General features: G+C 44.7%; 1 protein-coding gene across 1 annotated transcript in view; it reads left to right on the forward strand.

The window, feature by feature from the left end:
• Nucleotides 1-21960, forward strand: part of ABTB2 (ankyrin repeat and BTB domain containing 2) — a 134220-nt gene extending 112260 nt beyond the window's left edge. The window contains exons 5-17 of the mRNA XM_076343745.1: nucleotides 2324-2489; nucleotides 5910-5999; nucleotides 6469-6570; nucleotides 8718-8814; nucleotides 10087-10222; nucleotides 12102-12328; nucleotides 13119-13297; nucleotides 14322-14427; nucleotides 14535-14637; nucleotides 15310-15400; nucleotides 17207-17275; nucleotides 18131-18244; nucleotides 19646-21960. Coding sequence (XP_076199860.1) covers nucleotides 2324-2489; nucleotides 5910-5999; nucleotides 6469-6570; nucleotides 8718-8814; nucleotides 10087-10222; nucleotides 12102-12328; nucleotides 13119-13297; nucleotides 14322-14427; nucleotides 14535-14637; nucleotides 15310-15400; nucleotides 17207-17275; nucleotides 18131-18244; nucleotides 19646-19843 — 1678 coding nt within the window. The 3' untranslated portion in view covers nucleotides 19844-21960. The remainder of the gene's footprint in view (nucleotides 1-2323; nucleotides 2490-5909; nucleotides 6000-6468; nucleotides 6571-8717; nucleotides 8815-10086; nucleotides 10223-12101; nucleotides 12329-13118; nucleotides 13298-14321; nucleotides 14428-14534; nucleotides 14638-15309; nucleotides 15401-17206; nucleotides 17276-18130; nucleotides 18245-19645) is intronic.
• The last annotated feature ends 3634 nt before the right edge of the window (nucleotides 21961-25594 follow it).

Here is a 25594-nt window from a genome sequence, read left to right on the forward strand (position 1 = left end):
ACTTTTATTTTCTGAGGTTCACTGGATTTCAGGTGATGTCATTTTATTTCACTTTTTTTGCATAGGATTCTTCTCCTCCTCCTCCTTCTTATTATACAAAGTCATAGAATCATAGAATCATAGAATCATTGAGGTTGGAAAAGACCTCTAAGATCATTGAGTCCAACCGTCGACCCAACACCACCATGCCCACTAAACCATGTCCCTAAGCGCCTCATCTACTCGTCTTTTAAATACCTCCAGGGATGGGGACTCCACCACTTCCCTGGGCAGCCTGTTCCAATGTTTCACCACTCTTTCAGTAAAGAAATTTTTCCTCACGTCCAATCTAAACCTCCCCTGGCGCAACTTGAGGCCGTTTCCTCTCGTCCTATCGCTTGTTACTTCGGAGAAAAGACCAACACCCACCTCGCTACAACCTCCTTTCAGGTAGTTGTAGAGAGTGATGAGGTCTCCCCTCAGCCTCCTTTTCTCCAGGCTAAACAACCCCAGTTCCCTCATTGCATCATATTCTATATAATATTATAGCATGACGATAATGTACCAACTACCTTACTAGAACAAGATTATTAACTGTCTAGCCTAGCTCTAGGGATATGTATTTGTCTAGCATTAAGCCTTTTGCCTTACTGTCCTCTTGTGCGCTGTACTGTATGTTTCCTAATCTAGTATCTGGGTGCTTCAGAGATCTTGCCTTCTGATGTACTCAGCTGCCTCGTAGACACATTTTATTTGCAGATGAACCTCCAAAGAGCTAGTGACTCCAAGACCGTCACTTTGCTTCCCTGCTGACTGTTCCCCAAATTGTACCCTGATGTAGTTCCTTTCCGAAAGCAGCTGCGGCGAGATGCTGGTTTCCCCCGTACAATGTGACCGGTCACCAGGCTGTGGAGGGACCTTTGTTAAGTCAGCATATTGCTCAGAGCATCTGCTCACCATTTGTCATCCACCATCAATGCAAGTTCAGGAGCGTTAAAAAATGACCAGCTGAATTAAAACTTGACTAAGATTCGTCTTGAATCTCCTACGTGAAGTGAGGAGTTGTTTAGTTATCTGGCAGGCCATACAAAGTTTCCAGTGGAGGTTAGCCTTGTTGAAAGAATCTCTTTTTTTCAAAGGAACTTGGCAGGCTGATATCTCACTCACTGAGAGTTTGCACAAGAGCCTGTGTTGAAAACCAGACGACGAGTAGAGAAGGCATTCACCCTGAATAACATCAAAGGGCTGACCGTATCAATGCCCAGCTGAGATAGGGAACACCTCCAATTTGGCAATGTTTCTTCAGTGAAGGAGATACACTTCCAGGTTTGGAATTCAGAAGTCTCTGAGCAGATAACCAGAGGATTTACAGTAATCCCTGGACTCCTTCCAAATGAGATAAAGGTCATTTGATAGTCATCTAAAGGATAAGGATTTAATAGAGCCTCGTAGAAATGTTAACGCACTTCCTTTTATTGAGGCGCTGGAAGAGTTGAGAATGTTCCACTACCTAAATTTGATTTTGATTCCTTTTTTTTTTTTAACTTTTTTTTTCCCAGAAAAGAATAAGGATCATTGTCTTCTTTCAGAAACGCCTTTTATTTCAAAATAATAGCTAATCTGGTAGACAGACAGCATAATTGTTTCATCCTAGAACGACACCGGTATTTTATTAGATACACTTTCCCTCCACCTCTTTCTCCTCCTTGCAATATGTTTTTGTGTATGTTTGATGGACTATCCTATAACAAGCAGGAAAATACAAATATGATATACAAAACATATACAGCTAATTATTTAAAGCAACTGGGTTTTCATGGGGGTTTTTTGTGAGAAGCAGAACCTGGTTGCTGCAGGTTTGCAGCCTGTGACACCGGTCCCACCACAGTAACCTCATGCTGCGGTAACCCCGGTTGCTCGGTGTCCATTATGGTATGGGCATATTCTGGCATCCCCTTTCTGTTTTGCTGGCTAAGATGTAGCAGAAGCGGTGCTTGGTCCAGAGTTACCCCTGTAGTGAGAGGCTGGGTGAAAACCACCGCTCTTGACAAGGAATAAGGATTTCTTCCTGCCTTTCCCTCGGAGGAGGGCACTGATGAGGTTTCTCTACTTGGACACCTTTTTTTAATTTTTTTTGCAGTGTTTACATGAACTTACTGTCTTTCTCTAAGAACTAAAACTTCTATCTCCGGTATGAGTGAAGTTAGCCAGATTTTTCAGAAATGATTATGCAGCGAGGAAGGTATACGATAGGTAAAAATCATGAAAATTCATGAGCCTGATTTCTTAGGAGACGGGGCTAAAAAAGAAGAAAATAATTCAGAAATTCTTCTGTTCTTCACAGACCTGAATGCTGCTTTAGTTCCTTCCGGAGACTGGATGCTAAGGCTGCTACTGAAAAATTCCAGCAGGATCTGGGTTTCCGAATGCTAAACTGTGGAAGGACAGATCTGATCAACCAAGCAATCGATGCACTGGGACCTGACGGGGTTAACACCATGGATGATCAGGTATGCCATATAACCACACACAAATTCTTTGCGTGAACAAATTGCGTGTTCCTTTCCATGTGGCAAATCAATACACGAGGTCGTTAAGTGTTAGTTGCCTCTCCAAGGCTTTTTCTAATTCTAGCTTGTGTTTTAGTCTGAAAACGTATCCCTTAAAACCCCAAAAAATAACCCCCCCAAAAGCCAGTCAAAGCCCAGAGTGAATTGTTTCTTTATCAGCTGGAATGCCTGTTCCTTGGATGGTCTGCCTCAGGCACTGATGGAAGACAGGTTAATATGCTGGCTGCGAATGGAAAGTCTGATGTTGTCTTAAGGCTAAGACAATGTCAAAACAAAGTGGTTTTTGCCAGTGACACTCTCTTCTGGTTCAACAGCCCAAATCCAGTCTGGGTCAGTGATGAGTGACCAAAAGGTGTTACTGTCTGATGGCTTTCGGGCTGCCTGTGCGGAGTTACATGTTCTCAGTACAGTCTGGCATATAAGAAACGGCACCGAGAACCCCAGTGGAATTGGTATCAGTCAGTATTAGCTTTGTTGAAAGTCCATCATGCTGATGTGTCTGGTTTTTTCATTTTCACCTGTTCCCTGCTCAGCTACATTGAACCATAGGGATTTGGTAATCTGGGGAGGAGTCTTTAGCTGCTTCTGCTTGTGCTGTCAGTCCCATCAAGTAACAGCAGCCTGTTCTCTGGGGTATCATTCAATGCATTAAATTAGCTTTTAATTAAAAAAAAACAAAAAAACCCAAGCTCCTCCAAATAAACACTCGTTATAGCTGTCACAGCAATGAGAATGAGCTGTCATGTCTCGGAAACAATAGGATATTTAGCAGTAGGAAGGATTTACGTTCAAGTAGAGAGGTTTTCTCATAAACAGCACTTTACTGCAGTAGCATTTCAGACCAAATTCTGAAACTGGCACGTCTTCCATGGTACTTTCCTCCATCCTGCAATTTTAAAGGAAGTACGAATGTGTATACAAATACGAGCAGAAACTATTCGTGCACAAGCTGGTATTTAGGTATGTAGTTGCCTTATTTACATATCCAATACAAAGAGCTTTGTGGTCCCAGAGGTGGGATATCACATCATAGATGCCCTCGATACTAACTTTAATAAAGTGACAAAGGTAGCAGATTTACATTGCGAAGGTCTGCCCCTTACTTCCTTATTTATTTTTTTTTCATAAGTTTTTGCAGTTCTGTTTATGTAGCCCCTGAAGCCTTTTGTCTTCTCAAAGCAGATTATTTTGCATTGTGAGCCTTGCTATCCTAACACCGACGACACTGGTGCCGAGGCCATCGCTTCTTACTGCAGGATGATTTTTACTTCTCTTCAGCCAGCCGGCAAACTGGGAGCTGTTTGGCTTTGGTATGCGTGAAGACCCTGCTTTCTGTAGGCAACTCAGTGGAAAGTTTGAGGAGTTTCTGCTGTCACTTATTTACGGTCTCATTGTCATCCTGTTGATGTCATCCTCTAGCCAGTCCTACTGGGAACAGGGGGATCGTAGCGTGCTGGCGGCTCCGTCGTCTTTGCAGAACGCTGCTCCCCCATCTCCAAGCAGTGTTCTGGCACTGACCAAGGAGGGCGAGACAGGCTCCCCCTGGAGACACTGTTGCTCTGAAATTCTCCACTTAAGGGATTCTGGAGCAACTCATCTCTGCAGCTAAGCAAGTGTCCTCCATTGTGCTACCAATCACAGAGAGATTTGGATTTAAATCCAAACTCTAGCAGTGACTCTGCCATAGCTGGAATACGAAACCAAATCTGAACTTTGCAGCTAGCTGCTTTTGCCCTTCCTGTGAAGGAATAAGCCAAAACCAGTATACCCAAACTTGGGAAAACTGACGTAGGCATGGCAACAGAAAGCAGGTCTCTATGTCCTATCATAGAACATTTAACACTGGCACCTGGTAAAGCTCAGTTCATATATCTTGATTTCTTTTGGTCATGATGAGTCCTCTCAAAACAGTGCACAGTAGGCAGGCACCCCTGAGGCACTGCAAAGAGGTGGGACCATCTCTCACCTGCCAAGTACAGCAAAAGTTTTGTTGCAAATCCTACAATAGACAGAACTGTTGGACTAATTTAACATACAGGCTTTAGATCCAGGTTCAGGTTTTGACCACTCCCAGAATGTGAGCGTGTCCAACGTTGAGGTGTGTGTTCAGACCCACTTCTACGTGGATGCACATGGAGATACTTTTAGAGAGAGGGAGAGAATTCAGAACGTATCTTCAGAAACTTGAGTCTGGAGCAGGACCCTGTATTCACTTCTAGTGGGTACCAAGCAGCACTCGGGTTTCACAGGATTTGAGGTATTTAGGAAAACAATCTCTTCTTCCCTTTGCATACTGAGGAATAAGCAGGGAATGCAAAACTGATATTAAAAATAATTAAAAAAAGAAAGGTAAGGTAAGTCTATACAAACCTGGTAGTTTTAGAACCCTGATTGTGGCAGTAAATATGGGCTTGTGCCTGCAGACCCGAGTTTTGAATTCTCAGTTAAGTTTACTTGTCTATAATGAGGGTGGATCCTCCCAAGCCCCCCAAAAGTCAAACCCACCCATCCCCCCAAAACATCTTTGCAAACGTGTGTAACTGCCTCAAATGCGGGAAGCTTGGAATTGTGGCTGTTTCGAAAAGATGCCTTTGCAGATACAAGATCAGAACTCCTCAGTGTGAGATGTAATTCTATTTTACGATACATGTCCGTCTCTAAAGATGAAGCTGTATTATTACACAATGAGCAGCAGAGATGCTGCCTGTGAAAAATTCAAACGCTCACAATAATTAAGGAGGGGGGAAAGCCGTAGGATATGAGCAAGAATGGATTTTACTAGGCCATTTCCTTTCTGTCCTTGGCTACTTCTGGAATGAACTCTGTAAATAAGGCTCATTTCTCTCATAATTCATCTCTGAGTCGGCGTGGTTTGCTGGTTAAGTAGAGAGAGAGAGATTTATGGAATAGAAATGCTGAAATATTGTGGCAAACAGGCTTTTAGCAATGGGGATAAGTTGCCAAATAAATTAATCTTGTGTATTTTTGTGGTGTTTTCTGCTTTCAGTTCATCTGGCTACAAATGATCCGAGAAATGGTATTTCTTTTTTGGCAGCCTTGAGAAAGCTCAAGAATTGTGGACGATACACGGCTGGGATTCAGTGATCCCTTTTGTATTCTTGCAGTGTTGTCCCCTGATGTTTTGTCCGCGTCGCTTTCCAATACTGGTGCCTTGTGCCCACTCTGCATAGAAACCAAAATGTTTTGAACACATATGTATGCTGTCCCTATGCATGTGCATACCTGCACACGCGCGCACGCACCCTTCTGTATGTTAAGATTCAAACTCGCTGTGTCCGTGACACTTTCACTGTTGATAGGTGTACAAAGATAACTTTTTTTTTTTCCTTCTTCCTGAAGGGTATGACCCCACTAATGTACGCCTGTGCTGCTGGAGATGAAGCCATGGTCCAAATGCTTATAGATGCCGGAGCAAATTTAGATATACCAGTGAGTAACAGAGGACCCTCTCCCCGTAATTATTCATCTGTAAACTAACAAGAGCAGTTATGAAATCTCTCCTAGCAACCGAAGGCTTCATTTCTGGAAGCTTCTGAGCAAGCCACTTCTTTCAGAAATCGTTGCTTCAGGGATTTGGGAGGGGGAAGAAAACCTTCAAAACCTCTTGGAGCATTCAGTGGCTCCAATTATGATTGGCATTGGCAAGTCTAATAGGCATGGAGGGGGTAAAGGGGCCTCCCTCCTGAAAGAGCTGCCACTAGGAGAAACCAGTAAGCCCATTAAAAAGGCCCGGGGGACTGGACAGAGCGACTAGTGCTGGCAGTGTTCTCTAAATGGCGTAAGTTACCATTCCCTGGGGTTGTCACTTACAAAGAAAAAAGCCAGTTACGTACAAGTCTAAAGATTATGGCAGACAGAGACTGCAGTGGTTAGTGACTACCTGGTTCCTTTCTCCCAGGTTCCCAGTACCTCTCCACGATACCCTTCAGTCCATCCCGACAGCCGGCACTGGACTGCTCTCACCTTTGCTGTGTTACATGGGCACATTTCTGTTGTTCAGGTAAGCAGAGGAAATCCCCTGGTGGGGAATCCTGACAGGAGACACGGAGGGACTGACGTGCAGCACTGTGAGCCGAGTGCTGGGCAGCACCCTCGCCGTCAGGCTTCCTGAGCACGGGTCCATCACGGGCTCCACGTGCAGTTTGGTGGAAGCCTTCTAAAAAAAACAGTGAAAAATTGCACGTTTTGAAAATGAGGAGAATGAAACCGATGCTTTTCTTGTGGAACTGTGAATTGATGACGTAATTCTTAGCAAGGCCTTGATAACAAAACACAGTACGTTTCCTTATTTTTCTTTAGTTTCAGTATTGGTCCGAGGCTTACCACTCCCAGAACAACGCTGCACAATTGTTTCTTTGGTATTAGATAAACTAGTGCTTCATGTGGCGTGGTTACAGATAGACTGCTTGATCAGGATGCTTTCTGACATTAGATGTTAATTGGTTTATACATTTACATGTGCAAAAATTAAGTGTATGCTGATTTCTGCTCTAATGGCAGCAAATCATCTGTAACTTCCTTTATAAACCTTGAGAATTGCATGAACAAGACTTAAGCTGTCGTGGGAATCGAGCCTCTCGCATCCTCCCTGCTCCCTTTTCTGTGGAATTAACGCAGGGGGCAGCGGAATGGGGTGGAGTCCTGGAAATCCTACCTGAACTTCAAGAGGAATTCAGAACTGATCACAGCCCATAGTCAATTGCTGGTGAATTTAATTTACCTTCTGCTTAAAGGGGGAAGAAGAAAAAAAAAAAGATGTAAGCAAATGGAGGCTGCACACACTCATTTTTTATTTGTGTGCACTTGTACATAATTACAAAGATTAGATTCCACCTGGCAAATTGCCAGGGCAGCCTTTGGTATTACGAAGGTTGGACGGCCTTAATTTACATGTGAGATAAGAGCGTGATTCTCCCAGGAGATGTAGCCAAGTATATCAAAGCTCCTGTTGGACTGCATTACCCACAATGTTTGTTTCTTTTATTTTGGTTAAAACTTCTAAAGATTACATAAATGTCTTTCATTTGGCAACTATTATTAAAAGGGCAGATGTCAGCTTTTGCTGAAATCGGTATATAAAATTGCCTTTCCAGTTAAGGTCCACCACGCGATACTTGCATGGAATAGCTGGCATCTCAAGAGAGAAACAAACCAGCCAATGAACCAGCCGTCGTGCTCTGCAAAAAGTTTTATAATTAAAATGTGAACGTGTATGCTGTTTGTGCCAAGGCCAAGGTCATCACTAATGGGGGATGGCTGAAACTGTTAAATTGTGACAACGTTACACGATACAGCCGGCTTGGACTCCTGCGCCCAGTGGAGGAACCTCTGCTGCTGGCAGCAGCCGAGGGCTGGTGATGCACACGCGGGCAGGGCTCATCCTCCCTGCCGCGGGAGAGGGGCAGCACCCACCAGTCTGCACCTGCAACCCATGCTCTGGGTGCCTGATGCTGTCTGCCAGCCCTACCTGGCCATAAAAGGTCCCCCATCATCTTGTAACCTTCTCCCTTCATCTGGGAGGGGGGCAATTTCCCTTGCGAGCAGCTCGGTGCGTTCAATGAAAGCAGGTTCTGTGTGTGGCAAATCACTGCAGCTGCCAGGGCCTCCCGACGCAGGCTCCACGGGGCCTGAGAGACCAAGAGGTATGTTTGGCCTCCAGGGCTAATTCCCTGGAGGAACCCTGTTTCCTGAGCACAGCGTGAAACTAAATAAGATGGACTTCCTGCGCTGAAGAGAAGCTCTGATTGCAGAGCTCTTTGGAGTCAGGAAATTACAATTGCAAAACCATGTTCACAAAGGAGATTAAAAAAACGAAAACAAAACAACCAAGTAGGTGATGTTCTCCAAGCTGCCAGCTGAGCACCTTTCCAGCATAAACTCACGATTGAAAGCACGGTAAAGCAAAAGAAAATAAGGAAATTGTAAATCGACATTCATGTGGAGACTTTAGCCCTAGGCTGAGCGAGGAAACGCAAGAGATTTGCCTTGTAATAGATATTTTGCTTTAGCCTTTGGGATGGTCCCTTTGTGTGCATGCACTCTTCACCGTGAATCTACTGGTTTTCCTTTCTAACACACAGCCTCTTCTGTTTTGTCTTTCTGAATTGCTCTTTTCTCAACTCCTTGTCTTTCATGTGTCTGTTGCAGCTGCTCTTGGATGCTGGTGCCCATGTTGAGGGCTCTGCCGTTAACAGTGGAGAAGACAACTACGCTGAGACTCCACTTCAGCTGGCTTCAGCAGCAGGTAAGCTCAGTGCAGCCTCGGCACACTCTGTCTCTTGCTACCAACCAATTGATGTGTGGGTGCAGTGTCTGTAAAACCCGTTAGGAGTCACTTTGCACTGCATTCTAAGGTACCGTGGGTACAGTAAAGATATCAAATGAGTAGCGCAGTGAGCTGGCTACGAAAAAGTCAGCATTTTTTTCATTTTTAAAACACTGGTAGGAACCCCCGTCTGGGTTGGCAGCAACTAACAACCGTCGTCATGTGGCAAGAGCTTGATGGGCACTAAATGAGTGTCTGCTTTTGCAACTAGTCCCAACACTCACCTCCTGCCAGCGGCCTCCATAGTAAAGCTGACTGAAACAACTCTTTTGCACAGGGCACTGTCAAGAAACATAAACCAGCTACTGTCTAGTCTAGGCATGTCTTGCATCTAAATAACTTCCAGATGCAAAAATTAACAAGTTTAAATTCAGCCTGGGGAAAAATAACTGCTATATAAAGAAATTTGTTTTTTTTTTTTAATTTATTAAATACAAGTAAAATGCTGCGTTCCTTCTACCTAACTGTCATGAGAAGAGTTTAGCATTCTGTGAACAAGTCTGTGCTAGCCTAAAAGTACCTGTCGTTTTTCAACACTTTTCACCATCTAACTGTTTTTACTTTTTTTCCTTCATTTCTTTCTGCTTCGTTTTTGTGCGTTTATGAAGACGAGTCTCTGGCTTGCTCTGCGCCAAGCTTTATTGAAGGGATAAAAAAATGGCCTCCTCCCCTCCTAGTGACACATACTCATTGTGCTGGGTCTCTTGCCACCACTCACTACTACATCTAATGAGAACGGTGGAAAGGAGGCCCGGCTGAACGTGGACTGCGCCGATATACTTGTCCACAGGGTGGTTTTAGGAAGCTGTGGTCAGCAAGCGCAGCACAGAGCAGCTCCTGTCGGGCCTTCTCTGTTACCCTCATCCACCAACTGAACAGCCGAGACCCTGATCCTAGTTAAACTGGTTGCATCCATCTCTGCTGGTGTGTATTGAAAGCGCCAGACCAGTTAATTCTCTTTTCGTTCTGCCTCTAGCCAGTTGTGCGTTATTAGGTAATTTAAGTGCTTTGTGACTCAGTTTCTCTCTCTGAGATGTTACAAAGCCTAATGCATGCTTGCAGGATGCTCTGAAAGCCTTAGCTGGTAGCACAGAAGTTGCTGGTGCAGTGTCTGTTACCAGTCCCGTTACGTGCTTTCAAAGAGGTAACGGACATGGAATCATCATTATGTTTCTGTCCATTTTTTCCTAGGGAACTACGAGTTGGTCAGCTTATTGCTAAGCAGGGGTGCCGATCCACTCCTGAGTATGCTGGAAGTTAATGGTATGTCTTCATCGCTTCACGAAGATATGAATTGCTTCAGTCACTCAGCTGCACATGGGCACAGGTAAAGCTCCGTTCGTGTTCAAAACAGGGTTTTTTTTGCCTAAGGCTATCACTGTAGGTATTCCTATGTGACTTTGTATTACATCTTTTATACCCAAATCCTTGGGTGTGCAGTTCAGAAGATGGTGTTAAGACTCTCCTGATAGCAACCTTTTTTTAGTGCAGCACAGTTTCTCGGACTGTTCCGATTCTGACGTAGGTAGCACCTTTTGAGCATTTTGGGGAACTGAAAGATTCTTTAAACTGGTAGTTGCTCTCTATGACATCCCTTTGAGAAAAAATGATGCAAGACTTTCATTATTCAGCAACTATAACTCTGATAAAAGAAAGGGATTATATTTTAGCCAAAAGCACAAAATACAACAGGAAGATCTTCGTTTGCTTTTTCTTATTCTCTCACTTGCTGGTCTAGCTCTGCAGCACTAAGAGTGAGTAGGAGCTGGTTCTAGGCCATATGTGAGCAGGCTAAGTTCCACCTATAGGTAGGTTATGAGAATGTGGTTCGTGTTGAGACAGAATCTAATGACATTAAGGTGGCAAAAATAATCTGCAGCAGACTTTGGTTGACTGCATCTCTGGTTTTTGGATGGCCGACCAAGAGATCAGTCATTAAAATGCTGAAAAGCCAGCCTGGGCTTTCCGACCCTGTTTTCAGGGTAGTTAGTTAGAAATAAGACATTCCTTACAAACTCATCCAGAAATCCTTCTGTTCCCAGAAAAAAATGTTGGCGTAACAAGCCAATTAAAACAGCCCTGAAACCGCCCATGTAGATGGGCTGAGAGATATCCACAGGGTCTTACAGCAGTACAGCTGGCCCTTCCAGTAGCACGTTAAATGGTAGCTACCTTGCTGGAACACAGCTGTGCTTTACAGCGGTGCCAAAACTGCACCTCCAGGTACATCGCACATCTGGATACACCAGGGAAAACATCCCAAGCTCAAACGAGGCCCAAACTCCGCAAAGCTGGAACAGCCTAATGCGGTTATTTACAGTGTAAAACCACACAAACACTGTTCTCTTCCCAGTTCTGTTCCCCTCCCACAATCTTCTGCAACATCTAACCATGCAAACTGTGAAATTTAAGGCTTATTCTCCAATCGGATAGGGCAGGGTGATCCTAAAGCACAAAATTAACATTTTTTTAGTCATACTGAGTAGCGTGGGTGCAAAGAGAGCACCAGCTAGTGGCAATTCAGTGTCACAGCTGAGTACTCGGGTGGACTTGCTGGGGTGGGGAATGTCCGCTGCAGATGGCTCCAGCTGTCTGTAGGACACCAATGATGCAAGCTTCCTAAAGTGGCGGGACACAAACAAGAAAGTCTCTTTCTTGCAACTGCTGTGTGAAATCCAAACCAAAAAAATTCTCCCTGGATTTAGTGATGCAGAGCTATCATTTTTTTTTTATGGTTTCCATTTACTGGTAGAGGAAGCGAGTCTGACTAAAACAATGTGACAGTGCTTGAAGATGGGTCTTTTGGGAAAACAGCAAGGGTTCTAACAGACTCTCTCTGGTAAATCTTACTTCAGAGCTTAAGATATTACCACACTCGGGGCTGGCAGAAGGAAGCGAGCTTCTATGCCGAAGTATAGACTGCAGCAAAAACCAGTTTGCCCTAACACTCCGAAATATGCCCTGGTACCACTAAGGTACAGGAGCATATTCCATTCTTTTGCCCTTGCTGCCAGGGCATCAATTTCTAGCATGTGGGATAGGGAAAGACGACTGTTTTAAATGCTGCTCCAGATCTGCCAGCTGTCTGTCTTTTGGAAGGAAATTATTATTTGCTAAGCCAGACCCCTAAACCCAAATCACCATAGTCCTGTCTGAATTGTTGATATTTCATTTATTAATAAGTGATCTCTATTCTTCCTCCTCAGGAATGTTCTGCGCAAGCTTCTGACCCAGCCCCAGCAACTGAAGGGAGATGTCCTCTCGCTGGAGGAGATTTTAGCTGAGGGAGTGGAAAGCGACACCTCCAGCCAGGGCAGCTCCAGCGAGGGGCAAGTCAGGCTATGTAAAACAAGAATGAAGGCTCTGCAGGAGGCCATGTATTACAGTGCTGAGCACGGCTACGTAGACATCACCATGGAGCTCAGGGCACTTGGTAAGGTGTTTTCTTTATTTTAAGCATTGTGCACATTTAAGGCATGAAGAGCTTTTTCCTCTGCCCCTTTCACTTGGAGAAGAATCTGTAACCCCAACTGCAAAGCTATCCCAAACTTATGGGAGCTAGCTGTCTAACTTAATAAAAGTGTTTAAGGCTCCCCACGAGTTTTTTTCAAATTCCCACTGATCTAGGATGTCCCTTACTTTTGGCTGGATCCTCTGTTCCCAAGTATCAAAAGCAAGGGGCATGTCTCTCTGTCAGATATTCTGACACCTACAATTTGGTGTTAAAGAGACTGATCTCAAAAACAAAGATAACATCAGAGATTAAGTGGTTTAAGGTGAAAGAACAGATTTGATCTAAAGGTAGGAAAGAGAAGCTTTGAAGCTTGTGTGTCTAGACTGTTACAGGTAACCAGGAGAAAAGACCTCACACCATGTTTGTGTAGGGTTAGGTATTCTTACAAGTTCAGTTCAAATTTGTTTTGTAGTTCTGACTAATCATGAAGCTAAATACACAACAGGGAGTCTCTGGTCCTTAACAATTAGCAGAAAGTTCCAAGTTATGGTCCTGCTACCAATCCTTTGCTGTTGTAGATAAGTCACTTAGTCTGCCAATGACCCAGTTCAGTCATCTTTAATATCAAGACAAAAATGTGTCTGCTGTTAGGATGTACGTAAAGATCTACTTCAGCGCCGCTAAGTGTTAGTAATAGCAGGAGAACCATCTACTGACAGGTACTTCAGCAAATCATCATCTTTCACTGTCCTTTTTGCTGTGGCTACAGGAGTCCCATGGAAGCTCCATGTGTGGATCGAGTCACTACGGACAACCTTCTACCAGTCCCGTTACTCAGTCGTACAGACCCTCTTACGGGAATTTGTCACCATTAAGGAAGAGGACTATAATGAAGAACTGGTTAATGAAGGGTTGCAGCTCATGTTTGATATCCTCAAAACCAGCAAAGTAATTATTAGTTTTGTAACAGTATCAAAATCAAGTGTTTGGTTTTTGCTATTGTACGAGGTAGTGCACAACAAGAACAAGGGGATGCCTATGCAAAGTCCCTAATGAGTTCTGGCAGGAAAGCGGCCCTGATAGCATTTATCTCAGTTCATATGCAGTCCTCACAGTAAAGACACTAATTTCAATAGAAGTGAAAGCTGTTCTGTTCAGCAACTGGCTTTTGAAACCGTGCGAATGTAAGACGAAGAGTCATCAACACGGTACCGGGCAATTCAGGTTCTCTCAGTAGGATCTTCTAGGAGTTTTCTGAACAATGCTTTTGTTCAGCGACGTTTTCCTTCTGCTTTTTTCTTTGATTTAAAGGTTGCCTGTGACTGTTTTTTCCTTGCTTTTCAAGGCATGTCTAGAACGGATTTGATCCATGGTATATAGTTTCGCTGTCCCGTTTCGCAGATAAGTTCACCCAGTCTCTACCGTGTTCTCTTCCAAGAGGCTGTTGCCCTTCATGTTAGGAGGGGGATGCCTGCCTTCTGACTGCAGGCGGGATACATTTGAAATGCACAGACAGGGGAAGCTGAGGAGTATATACAGCTCTGGATACCTCCATAATTGGTCACTACAACATACATTGTAACTGCCCTTTAAATTAAAAGCAAGAGCTATAACTGGCTAACTAAAAACAATTGCAAACTAGGGACTGGAACTTGGTATCTGACAATGAACTTACACTGTGAATCAAATCTTGCTGAGAACATACTTTTGTGGGCTTGCCTGTTACAGAGCAAGAGAAAGGATGAGCTTTTGCTGATGGACTCTTTTTCCCTTGACAGAGGTTGGCCCGTAAACGGTTGCTGAGAGGATTCTATCAGAGCATACTTGTTCAGATCATGCTCTTCTCCCTCTGTTTGGAGGTTATTCTTGTAGGGCGCAGTTGCTATAAGCCTCAAGCAAACTGTTGCAGCATGTTTGAAACCTGCTCAATACAAAGTGCCGATTGATGATACCTGTTCCATCCTCCTTGCAGAATGACTCTATCAATCAGCAGCTTGCATCCATCTTCACCCACTGCTATGGCAGCAGTCCAATACCCACCATTCCTGAAATCCGAAAGACGCTGCCAGCTCGGCTAGGTAAGGTGCTCACCTAAACGGTGACGTTCTTGTGACTTTTTTTAAAAGCATCCACAGTTTCAAAAAACATATTCACCCTCTTTTTTTCCCCCCCCTTATTCTAACAGATCCTCACTTTCTAAACAATAAAGAAATGTCTGATGTAACTTTCTTAGTAGAAGGAAAGCTATTTTATGCACACAAAGTCCTGCTGGTGACTGCATCTAACAGGTGAGTCGCTTTCCACAGCTAAGCGGTAAAGGAAGGTTTGGCCCTTCAGTGTGTCATTTGTGTGACTAGCTGTCCCTCACTCACCGCAGTAAGGCAGCCGCTAAGGATACGACTACAGACCATAATTCAGGTCTGCAGGACCAAGCCACATCATCTTTGCTACTGTTAAGAATAATAGGAGAGTAAAGATGAGGTTTTCTAGCCACTCCTAGTATGTGTTAGAGATTCCCAGAGCTCTACTGACATAAACTAACCAGTAATTATCCATAAAAACCTGTGCAGTAGTTGGAGCGTACGTATCCTGCCATTCACTGCCTTTCCATTCCCCCTCTCAGAGTTTGCTAGCTAGAGCTACGCTTGCTCCAGATGTCCTGGAAATCTCACCCCTGGCCTGGTACACTTGCAGTTACTCATTTCTTTCTCTGTTACTGGCACAGTAACAGTGTTTTGCAACTATTATAGGGTGGGATTGGATCAGACCCAAGCAATTTACAGGTTAAGTTGTCCCTGAAGTTCTAAACTAATTGTCATTAAATTGAAAGAAATGTTTCTATTTTCAACTTGCAAACGAGAACAAGGAAGGATCTTTATTTTCCCTGTGCTTAGGCTGTCTGTCAATAGGTAATGAGTATGTGAAGCGCTAATACAGAAATCTATTAAAACCATTCTCAGGTTTAAGACGCTAATGACCAATAAAACGGAACACGACAGCCATGGCAGCAAGACTGTTGAAATCAGCGATATGAAATACAATATTTTCAAGGTACGGAACTTACTCTGCCTTTCTTTACTCTTTTCATCTTCCCACGTACTTGGAAGCTAAGAGGGCCAAGGCTTAATATCACAGGTAATTTGCAAGTAGAGATGGAATTAATTTCAACACACCTGTATTTCAGGAGTATTCTCATCTCTGTCAACACTTCTCAGCTAGGACCAACCTTAAAACAGAAACCTCCAGCCTATATTCTTATTTTCTTACTAGGCAGCTGACTCCTCCATAAAGCAGGAGAAACTAGTCTTCTACTGAAAGTAGGTTTGTACTTTTAAGACACCATTTTCATGCTGTGCTAAGCAAAAAGTAAACTTATTTACAGCAGGTGGACTGCCGGGCTTCGCATTAATTCAAATCAGATGATCAGAAATCAATGGTGTCCCTTTCAAGAAAGGCTCAAAATTGAGAATTGCACTTTGCTTTTCTGACATTTCCTTATTTAATGGACCTAAGGGAGGTTCATTCGTGATGGAGAGGAAGTAGGTTACTTAACACACACCCAAGGAAAAAAACAAGTCAGTGAAATGTGATAGTGAAGTTATTCCAGCTTTCCAGATCTGCATTTCAAAGTTGGAAGAAAGGTACAGACAGGGAGATCTGAAGTGCAGAATAGGTTGTATAACTGTTTCACTACGGGGTTGAGGCTTTTCCTTTTTCTCTTTTTATAAGCAAACAAAACAGCAAAGCTGTTGGTCAGCAGTACTGTCATCACCCATAGCGGGAATGAAGCTGACCATAAGAACATCTTTGTTCTACTTGAAAGGGGCTATACAAGTTTTGTGTTGGACAGATGACATGCAAATTTTGCAGCTCAGGCCATGGCAGAAAAAGTGTATTGAAACAAGCCTCCTTAACAACATTTTTACATCAAAAGGTTTCTAAAGATAAATTTTTGCTTCACTGGAGAGTAACAAATCAAAAAGAATTAAAACAGTGAAATACTACACGGAATTAAACAATTTGGTGGTAAATAAAATCAGACAAGTTGAGGAGAGATGGCATTCTACAGCAATCTCAGTTACGGTGCATGGAGAATGCTGAGCCACCAGAGATCTATGCTCTCTGCTCAGGCCTCTGCTGGAAAGCAGCTTTGCTCCCCTGTAATTCCGTTACGCAAATAAGGCAATTTTAAAAGTAGAAGCTTAGTTTTGTTACCACTGCCGTTAGAAATGGTAAGCGCAGCATGCAATCCCCACAGCTGCTTACGCAGCACCCAGGTCACTGGAACGAGTTCTCTTTCCGACACCAAATCTAGCCGTTCCCTAGGTAAGGCAGTACTGGTTTAGCTGGGGGTGTGCACATGGAGATCAAAGAGCAGAAGCTGCCTCTTGCTCTCCCTGCAAACAATTAGGCCTCTTCCTCTGGCCCTGATGGGGGGGCTGGAAGCTGATTAGAAGCACAGCAGGGGAGGCAAGTGGCTGGGAGGTCCCCGAGACACACATGCTCACGGCCTGGCAGTTTCAGTGCTCCAGCTAGCTGGCAGCTCTGCGTGTGACCAGCCTGCAAGGCTTTACAGAACCGGATCCAAGGAGCCGTTTTACAAGGACATTCGTGTTGCTCAGAGACACACTGTCACCCTCGGCCTAAACTCCTCAACAGGGCCCTTTTCAGAGCCCGAGGAAGAGAAGAGTATTAGAAAGCAGCAGATTTGCAACACTATTAAAAAGAGCCAACAGTGGAGGCGAGAGCCAGCATTCCACACGATTCCCGTCTGCTCAGGAAGGGGAGCACAGCCATTCACAGCCCCTTGTGACTTCAGCGATAACAGCTTCATGCCTGGCCTTCTTCCCATTTCAGATGCTGATGCAGTACTTGTACTATGGAGGAACAGAATCTATGGAAATTCCCACCACTGATATCTTAGAGGTGAGAGTGTTTTCTTCTAAATCTTGCCGAGTGCACTGGGGCATAAACAGAGCTTGAAAGGCAGAATCCAGGAGCTAACAGCAAGCTTCCAATCCAGGACTATACTTAACACTTTGAAACGAGCTTAAAGTTTCAAAACACCGTTGCTTGGAAATAAGAACTGCCAATTATATTTTATTGTGTCCATGGGGGTGGGCGGCAGCAGGGAGGGAAATCACTACAGTGCCTTTGGTACCCAGAGTTGGGTGGAAGCCTCCTTTGCACCGTGTCTTCTCTGTCCTGGGAGAAGGAAGCGGGCGTGCTGTACTTTTGGTGGGGCACAGAAGAGGTGCAGCTGATTCAGCAGGCCTGGTGCCCACAGCAGGCCAGACACCAAGGGGATGGAGATTGCAGAGAAATGACCGATTTCAAGCTGAACTTCTGCAGAGCAGCCGATGGTACTGGATGAGAGCACTTCCGCATTACAGACAGGCCCTTTTACAATAACGCTGCTCAGTCACAAGTAGTCTGGTGAAATTAAAGCTTGAAGCTAGAGGCTACACACAACTATTTTTTTTTTTTTTTTTTGAGGAGAGGAAAGGGGGCTTTTAGCGGTCTAGAGCTCGTAGGTCATGGTGACAGAAGGTAGCACAAATGCACTTCCTGCAGGAGGAGCAAGCCTTTGCTAAGAGGGCAAATCTGCCTGTCACTGTAGCTAGGCATCGAGTGGCCCTTCTGCTTTTTCATGAGGACTCAACCATTAAAACAGGGAGTCAGAGGTCGTTCAGAGAGGAAATCATCAGTTCTGTCCGTTTCCCTTCCCTAAAAGCCTTTCAAGGCTCATGATCTCAAATAGCTTCTCTCTTGTCCTGATAGCTGTTGTCGGCTGCCAGCCTCTTTCAACTGGATGGCCTCCAGAGACACTGCGAAATCCTCTGTGCCCAGACGATCAGCATAGAGAACTCCGTTAACATCTATAAATATGCAAAGGTATATGCCAAACTGCCTTATTTAAGAATCACAATGAAACAGCATGCATGCTTTCTGCAGTCTTGTTTTGGTAACTAAATACAACAGGCACAGAGTGAGCACCTGCTACGCTGGTAACTCTACCCCAACCGCAACCACAAGTGAGATGTATTCAAGTTCCAGTCTGTAAAGTCCTACACAGCCCTACTATGTTTTCTTGTCTAAAGCAATCATGTATGAAATTGATGCAAGATCCCTACAGAGCAGGGGAGAGGTGTCTTAGCGGGCTGTTACAGCAACATCATCCAGCAAAGCCTGAGAGATTCAAATCCTCAGAGCAGCAGGGACAATTGATCATAGTACAGCAACTAAGAAGTAAACCCTTTCCTAGCACTCCTACTGCTAAAACATATTCTTTACAGCTCCGGAACTAGCATATACTCTGTTGCATGACATAGATACTCACCTCTATAGCAAATAATCCATGTCATCAATTAAATTACGGAGAAACACTCTGCCACTCTTGGAAGTTTGCAGGGTCAAATCCTTAAAGACAAGCAGAAAGACTACACAGAGGGCTGATAACGATGTGCATGTTTACTTTGTGTGTAGTGTCGCACCGATCCTTTTTGATTCCTGACTCATGTTGGGCCATTTTTTTCCATGGAACTCAGGTCCTGAAAGAAACCAGCCTAAAATTTAACAGTATGCAGTGGCAGAGAAGGAAGGGAGCATTCCCTACTGGCCTTTAGTACTTTTCCTTAAGTTACTATTTGCACAGAGTTCCCAGAAACAGGGGGTGGGTGTGCACGATGCTTCTTAATACTGAACTTGAGTTTCATTGTTCTCCTATTGCTGAGCTTTCCCTCTGGTACCGAAGCACAGGAGAACCAGATCACAGCCTGAAATCCACCTAACGTGTCTTAGAAGGGTAACATCCCTATTTTCCTACATTCAGCTCCTTTCTCTAGGAGTTAGGCTCGCATCCTGTGAACCATATTCTTATTGCCACGAGCTGTGCACACCATCTGGCAGGGCAGTGTTTTATGCTGCAGCACACGAACTCCCCGCCTGCGCAGCTAAACAGGTATCCTGGCCACTTCATCAGCCAGCTGCTCTGCTCCTTTAAGAGGAAGAGACTGGAGTGCAGGCCAGTGGCTCTGCCAACAGCAGGCCATCAGGGGAAGGAATTAAAAAAAGCTTGAATGCCTCCCTGCTCAGACCTGTGCCTGCAAAAAGCACCAAAAGAAATTATCGGCCATCACTGGTCCTACCTTCAGTGCTTTTCCACTGTTATTACGGTCCCTTTTCTGTCTTAGAAAACATTAAAGGGAAGAGCATTAGAAAGGAGAAGAGGCTCAGGCACGTCCTTTAGGTCTGCGACATACAGAAAAGGCTAATTGATCTTCCCCTCTTCCGCAGATCCACAACGCGCCTGAACTAGCCTCTTTTTGTGAAGGCTTCTTCCTCAAACACATGAGCTCTCTTCTAGAACAGGACTCATTCAAACAGCTGATCTACAGCAGGAACAGCAAAGTGCAAGGCCTGGACCCTCTGCGGGACTTGCAGACGGCCCTGGCCGGCCGCCTGCACTCTGTGTACGTCACCTCCAGGGTGTGAAGCAGGAACAAGGGAGTGGCAGGAGCACTGGTTCAAACTGCACGGGGATGCGTCGTCAGGCAAAGCTGTGGCTTTCCTGTTTGCCTTCCGGATCTTGCCGAAAGTCCCCTACAACAGATACCCCCTAGGCAAGGGTGCTGTGCCTCGTCCCACTGACGGAGGGGGAGCTGGCTTCTCTGTGCTACTACTGTCACAGAAACACTGTCACAGCGCAAACAAGAACTGAGGATGCAAGTGAAGAACCTGAACCGAAGAGAAGATCAACGCTGCCATTTAAACAAGCACAACGCAGGGCTGTAGAGAAGTGAGGCAATTTACTTAGACCCAACACCTAATATGTAGTCTTAAGTGTCTGTCTACACACCATAATGGCCACCTAGTTCATACGCGTAGATGTTTTATTTGTAAAAAGGCTGCGTAGGAGTTTTCTAATCCGATGGACCACTGCCCATTCAACGAGTCATCTGTCCGAACACAAAGGCTGGTGTACACAAACTACGTCACTCTAGTAACACACACCAGTGTCCATACGTGTCAAGAGACTCAAGAATTTCCCCCAAACTGTTTGCACCTTGAGAGAGAGAGATTTTGTAGGTGTTCAAAGCTGAGTAGAAACTAATACTAACTCTGAAATTACTCACTCTTTAAACCTAATATGAAGAACCGAGCTGGGGCAGGGAGGGGAGAATTGGTTTTTTGTATCTTTTTAACACGGTTGCACTGTGCTAAGTGTTAATCTGGATCCATTTTGAGGAGGGGAAAAAAAGACTGTCAACCCTTTCACTGTCAAGGTTTGATAGTCCCAATCACTTTCACCTTAAAAACCTGTTTCTGAACATTATCTGTGAGACCTGACACCATAAAAGATGCTTTCGAAAAGACTCAGGTGTAGTAGGAGCTAGCACTATGCTGAAAAACTGTCCAATAGCATAAATAGCAATAACAGTCTCGCTAAGACCCTGAGGAACATACAGCTTGATGGGTTGTTCTCTCTCTGGAGCTAGTCGGGATTAGAAGCTCTGACCTCTAGTCTCCGCTTCCACAGCCTCATCCATGGAATGATGTTGTTTCCACAGATACGCTACCTCAGGGGGGACTGGGCATAGTGCACACCTGACTGGTTCCTAGAGGTAGGCTGCAGTCTAACATTTAGGCGGCAGCACTTAAACAAGATGCCTCAACTCGAACGCCCACGATTCACATTTTCCCTTTGTTCGCAGCAGACAGATGTCTCTGGTCCAAAAGGACTCCTCATTCTAGGCCGCCTTCTCGCTGACTTAGGAGAACTAAAAGGAGACAGTTCAATCTACAGTTTTGGGTCTGAAGCAATGTTTTTGTGTGTGTTTTTGTATTTTAAATAATCCCAACCGTAGGAAGGCAGTTAGGTAGTTAGTTGTGTAAAAACACAGACCTTGCTCTTACCAATAGCTTTAAGGAAAGATCTTCAGATACTCCCACTGATCTTTGTTAGCACCCACCAAAAGCATTTGCTAAGATGCTTTCATTTGTTATAGGTGGGTGAAAGAGAAGAGGAAGCCAAGTTTTCAGTGGAGAACTACCGCTTCTTAGAAATTCAACAATTAATACTGTAACTAAACACACTGGAAGGAGGAGGCTCAGCTGGGCCCAAGCTCCAAAGCACAACATAGACATGGTTTAGGTAGACGAAGGGAAGGAGAAGGAACCACAGCATCTCCCAACAGATCCACCAAAATCTGACATTGCCTCATTCTTAAAGGATTTACATCAGAGGCAAATTGCACGCGAGAGTAAGAATGATTAATCTAGGCTCAGTAAGCTTACAGACAGGTTGGTCAGGGCACGCTCCAATTTGTGCTTCAGGTACACATCCACTTTTGAAGATCACCAGCTTCAGTAACCCTATTTATTATCAGAAAGCCATACAGGTGTTTCAAAATTATCACTGGTTTGCCTGAAAAAAATACCACAAAAGGCTTTATCTTGGAAAGTATTTTCAAGTAGCTGCTCCAGCTATCTGTACAAATATGTAGGTCCTCTTTTGTTGCTGTAATATTACAATGCTTTGTTAATTGTACATTAATGTTGTCATTTATGTAAATGTACCAGGATTTTATTAACAACGTAATTTTAAAATACACAGCTGCTGTTATTTATTCTGCTCTTCTAATAACGAGAAAACCCATATTTAAAGACACTTCTGTGGAAAAGGCAGTTGCAGTTTTAGCATCTTAAATTTGTTTTGGTATATATACCTAATGTTATGCTTTAAAACAAGGGATAAAGAGGCATTCATTTCCCCTTCCTAGGCTCAAACATTTTTTTGAAGTACTAAGTAAGTTTAACTTGTGTTTTCCCTAGCTGAAGCAAGTTTACCTGCTTTCTGTCGAAAAGCAGCAGACGGTAGCGTCTAAGAAAAATCCTAATTCTTCTCTGCAGCAGAAGAGACAGCGAGGGTTAAAGCAGCTATTAACCTGGCGGTATTCAAGCAGTCCTCAAAGCTAACATCTGATTCACTCCCTCCCAAATGCTAACACATAAAATGTGAAAAAGCAGGTACACACTTTCTTTCCGAGTCACCTCAGAACCCGAAAGGCTAAAATGGCTCTGGCCGGTGCACCGTGCCTGGTGCTTCGCTGTGGCAGTAGCGGGATTCATGTCAGAGCGAAGAGCATTTAAGAACACTCTGACAGCCGCACGCAACAGTACAGGAAGCAAGGGCATTTATTTATCTATGAGGTAAGAAGTATACAGGTTTAATTCTGCTGTGCCAGCAAGAATTTGACCCAGAAATATCTCGGTGTTTACCCCATAAATCTTGCAGACCCCTACCGTGTTTGGGGATAATGGCTGAGCTGTAACTCTGAATTTGGTGCTACCTCTGCAGGACTCAAATACTTTCTTAGGCCGCTAAGCACATTTCAGGGGAAACCATTAATAGGGCCAGAACCCGTACTTGGCTGCTGAGAATCTCTTCGTAATTGTTTCTTTTGTTGAATTTCCCACCACACATCTAAACAAAGGGAACTGTGCAGTGTATCTCTCTGGCGTAGCAAGACTTGCAGTCCAGTTCTATAATAAGTTACCGTCACAAGCATTTCTTAGCATTTGATTTACATCGTCCGAGAGAAGCCTGCTGGGAATGATGCATGAGGGATGCTTTCTCTTGCGTTGTGCCATTACACCAGCACACTTAGAAACCCACCAGTACAAACACCGACTTGCTCTCAAGGATCATGGAATACAAGCACCTGAATTCCCTTTGGAGCACTTTAAAAAGTAGATGAAATAGAAATTTCTTACGAAACTAGTTGCATACCACCTCTATTTTATACAGCGCCGCCCCTGGAGTCCTAGAAAGTAATGTAGCAGAGTTTGCCCAGCTTTGGGGAAGCACAAAACTTTGCTGGCCATAATTGTATCGTTTCATGGAACAGAGGAAATAAATAGAGCTCACACATCTGCCTGAACATGCTTGATGACTTACTTTCAGACTAAATGAAAACCTTTTTGCTTTACAATAAGCCTTTGCACAGCAGGCAAGCGCTGGCTAATGTAGCACTGCTACTAACTGGCCCTTTGCCCTCACCAAATGCTGCCCAAGCAACCAGACATTGCTTCCTGCACCTGCCATAACAGAGAGCGCCAAGGAGACACAAGAGGGAAAAAGAGGAGAGTGGCGACTCCCTTGAGGAACAGGGGCAGCAAGCTGCTGTCGCCACTGCCTGCGGCAGAGAAGAGGACTCAAAAGCTAGATTTGCCTCCCCAAAGGGCAGTTTTGAGTATAAGGGATCCATTAATCCACAGCAAAGAAAATAGAATATTGCGCTCAGCACTATTTGCTCAAGCAAAAGAGAGGCAGAAAAAAAGGTTGCTGTCATATGATGAAAAAAAATCACAGCACAGCAGGGAAAAAGGCCTTGCTGGCAGCAACACCCAGCCCTAGAGCTGGAGTCATTTCAGTGCTGTCCATTTTCCTACTGTTGGCAACTAGAAAACGAGCAGGCCAGTTCACAACGGCTCGGCTAGAGTACTACCCTCGCGCACAGGGCGGTCAAAGCTCATGGCTTCGCATACGCACTCACTGGATGGGCAGCTTACTAGACCGAGCACAGGATTTCACCCAGCACTCTGGTCTCCACATTCAGCTCAGGCAGGAGAAGGCGACCCGTGGCCCTCGCCACCTCTCTCCATCCTCAGCCTTCACGCGCCTGCTAACAGAAAGCAGTTGTTAGAAAACGCACGCCACGAGGTGCGTGTAGTTTTGAGCCCTTACCAAGAGACAGGCTCGTGATTCAGAGACTACACAGGGAAGGAGTAGTGACACAGTCAAACAAAAATCCAGCTGTGGAAGCAAAAAAACTCCCAAGGCAGTATCACGATGGCCAAATGGAAAAGACACACTCCCTCCTGCCCCTTCTACGCATTGCCCTTATCTACTACACCAACCTTTGCTTTCCAGACAGCTCACTTCACCCTCCCACAGCTGTGGGAGTCAAGACCCCTCCTGAAAGCACAGCCAGCTCGCAGCAGCAGGGAAGATCCTCAGCTTCACTGGTTTTACTTCCTCCCAGATACCTCGCAGAGGTCAGCTCACTCCAGCTGTCAAAATAGCTCACGGGTCTCCAAGCAAGCAGGATGATTCCACTGACAACTAGGTCACATCTACCCACCACCTGCAGAGAGCTGCTCGGCTATACGTGGCTTTCCCATTTTCCTCCAATTAGCCACAGTACTCCATCACTGCAGGCAAACAAGCTCACTTGGGCACAGGAGAGGAGGAGAGAACGAACCTGCAGCAACGTGACAGATCGGCGATCCAGGGAGCACTGAAAGGCGGCCATAAGCTGACCTGGTAGGTTTAAAACAGGGCCCAAGACACTAACACATGTGGTTACAGGGCTGTGCAAAGACCTGGCCGCCCGACTAGGAAAGGAGGAGGCACGGACAGCTGAGCTGCCTTTGCCTGCTGTTAAATGCGTGCGCTGCAATTAGCAGTACAGCAGGCTCCTTCAAGCATGCACAGCCCCATCTGCAGGGGATCCCGGTACACCAGGAACCTGCTCTAGTCAGAGGGAAACTTCGGCTCAAAACCAACCCGACCCTGAAATGCAAAGATACGGAACTTGCTCTCTTCTCAGCTCCTACGTTGCATGGCATTTTTAGGGCACTTCTGGCTACAGAAAGACACGCGTTCTTGCTTTGTTGTTGGATTGCGTTCAACTAGCCCTTACTCTAGCTGGAATTTTAACCCAGCTTGACTGATGGAAAGCACAGACAGGGGAAAATGTGGTTTGACTAGACTTGTTAAAAAAATAAAAATAAAAATCCACATCTCTCACTCATTTTAGTATCTGAGGGCTTTTTTCCACTTTACAGTTCAAAAAGCAATAGACAGGCCGAGGAATCCAAAAAGCTGCCAGGAATCATAAAAAGTACACGGAAAACCTGAAAAAGAACGGTTCAACTGAATACACACGTTTTCTGTAGGAATAGCAAAATTCTCCTCAAATACAACTCCCACTCAGAAATGGAGGGGCACACACGCAGCTCAAATCCTCCAAGTCTTTTACAGCAAGTACAGTACACCCAGCTCACAGACAACAGAGCAAGAATTACTACAGCCTACAGAAAGCAGTGGAGGCAGCTCTAGAAAGACATCAGCTAAATAGTAAAATCCTAGTGTGCTTGAAGAATCCAGTTTAATTTTGCCTACTATCTTCCACCTTGATTTACAGGCAGTTTACAAGAAGCCGTGCTGGACTACAGCTA

This window comes from Aptenodytes patagonicus, chromosome 7 (genome assembly GCF_965638725.1).
Source record: "Aptenodytes patagonicus chromosome 7, bAptPat1.pri.cur, whole genome shotgun sequence".
Classification (NCBI taxonomy): Eukaryota; Metazoa; Chordata; class Aves; order Sphenisciformes; family Spheniscidae; genus Aptenodytes; species Aptenodytes patagonicus.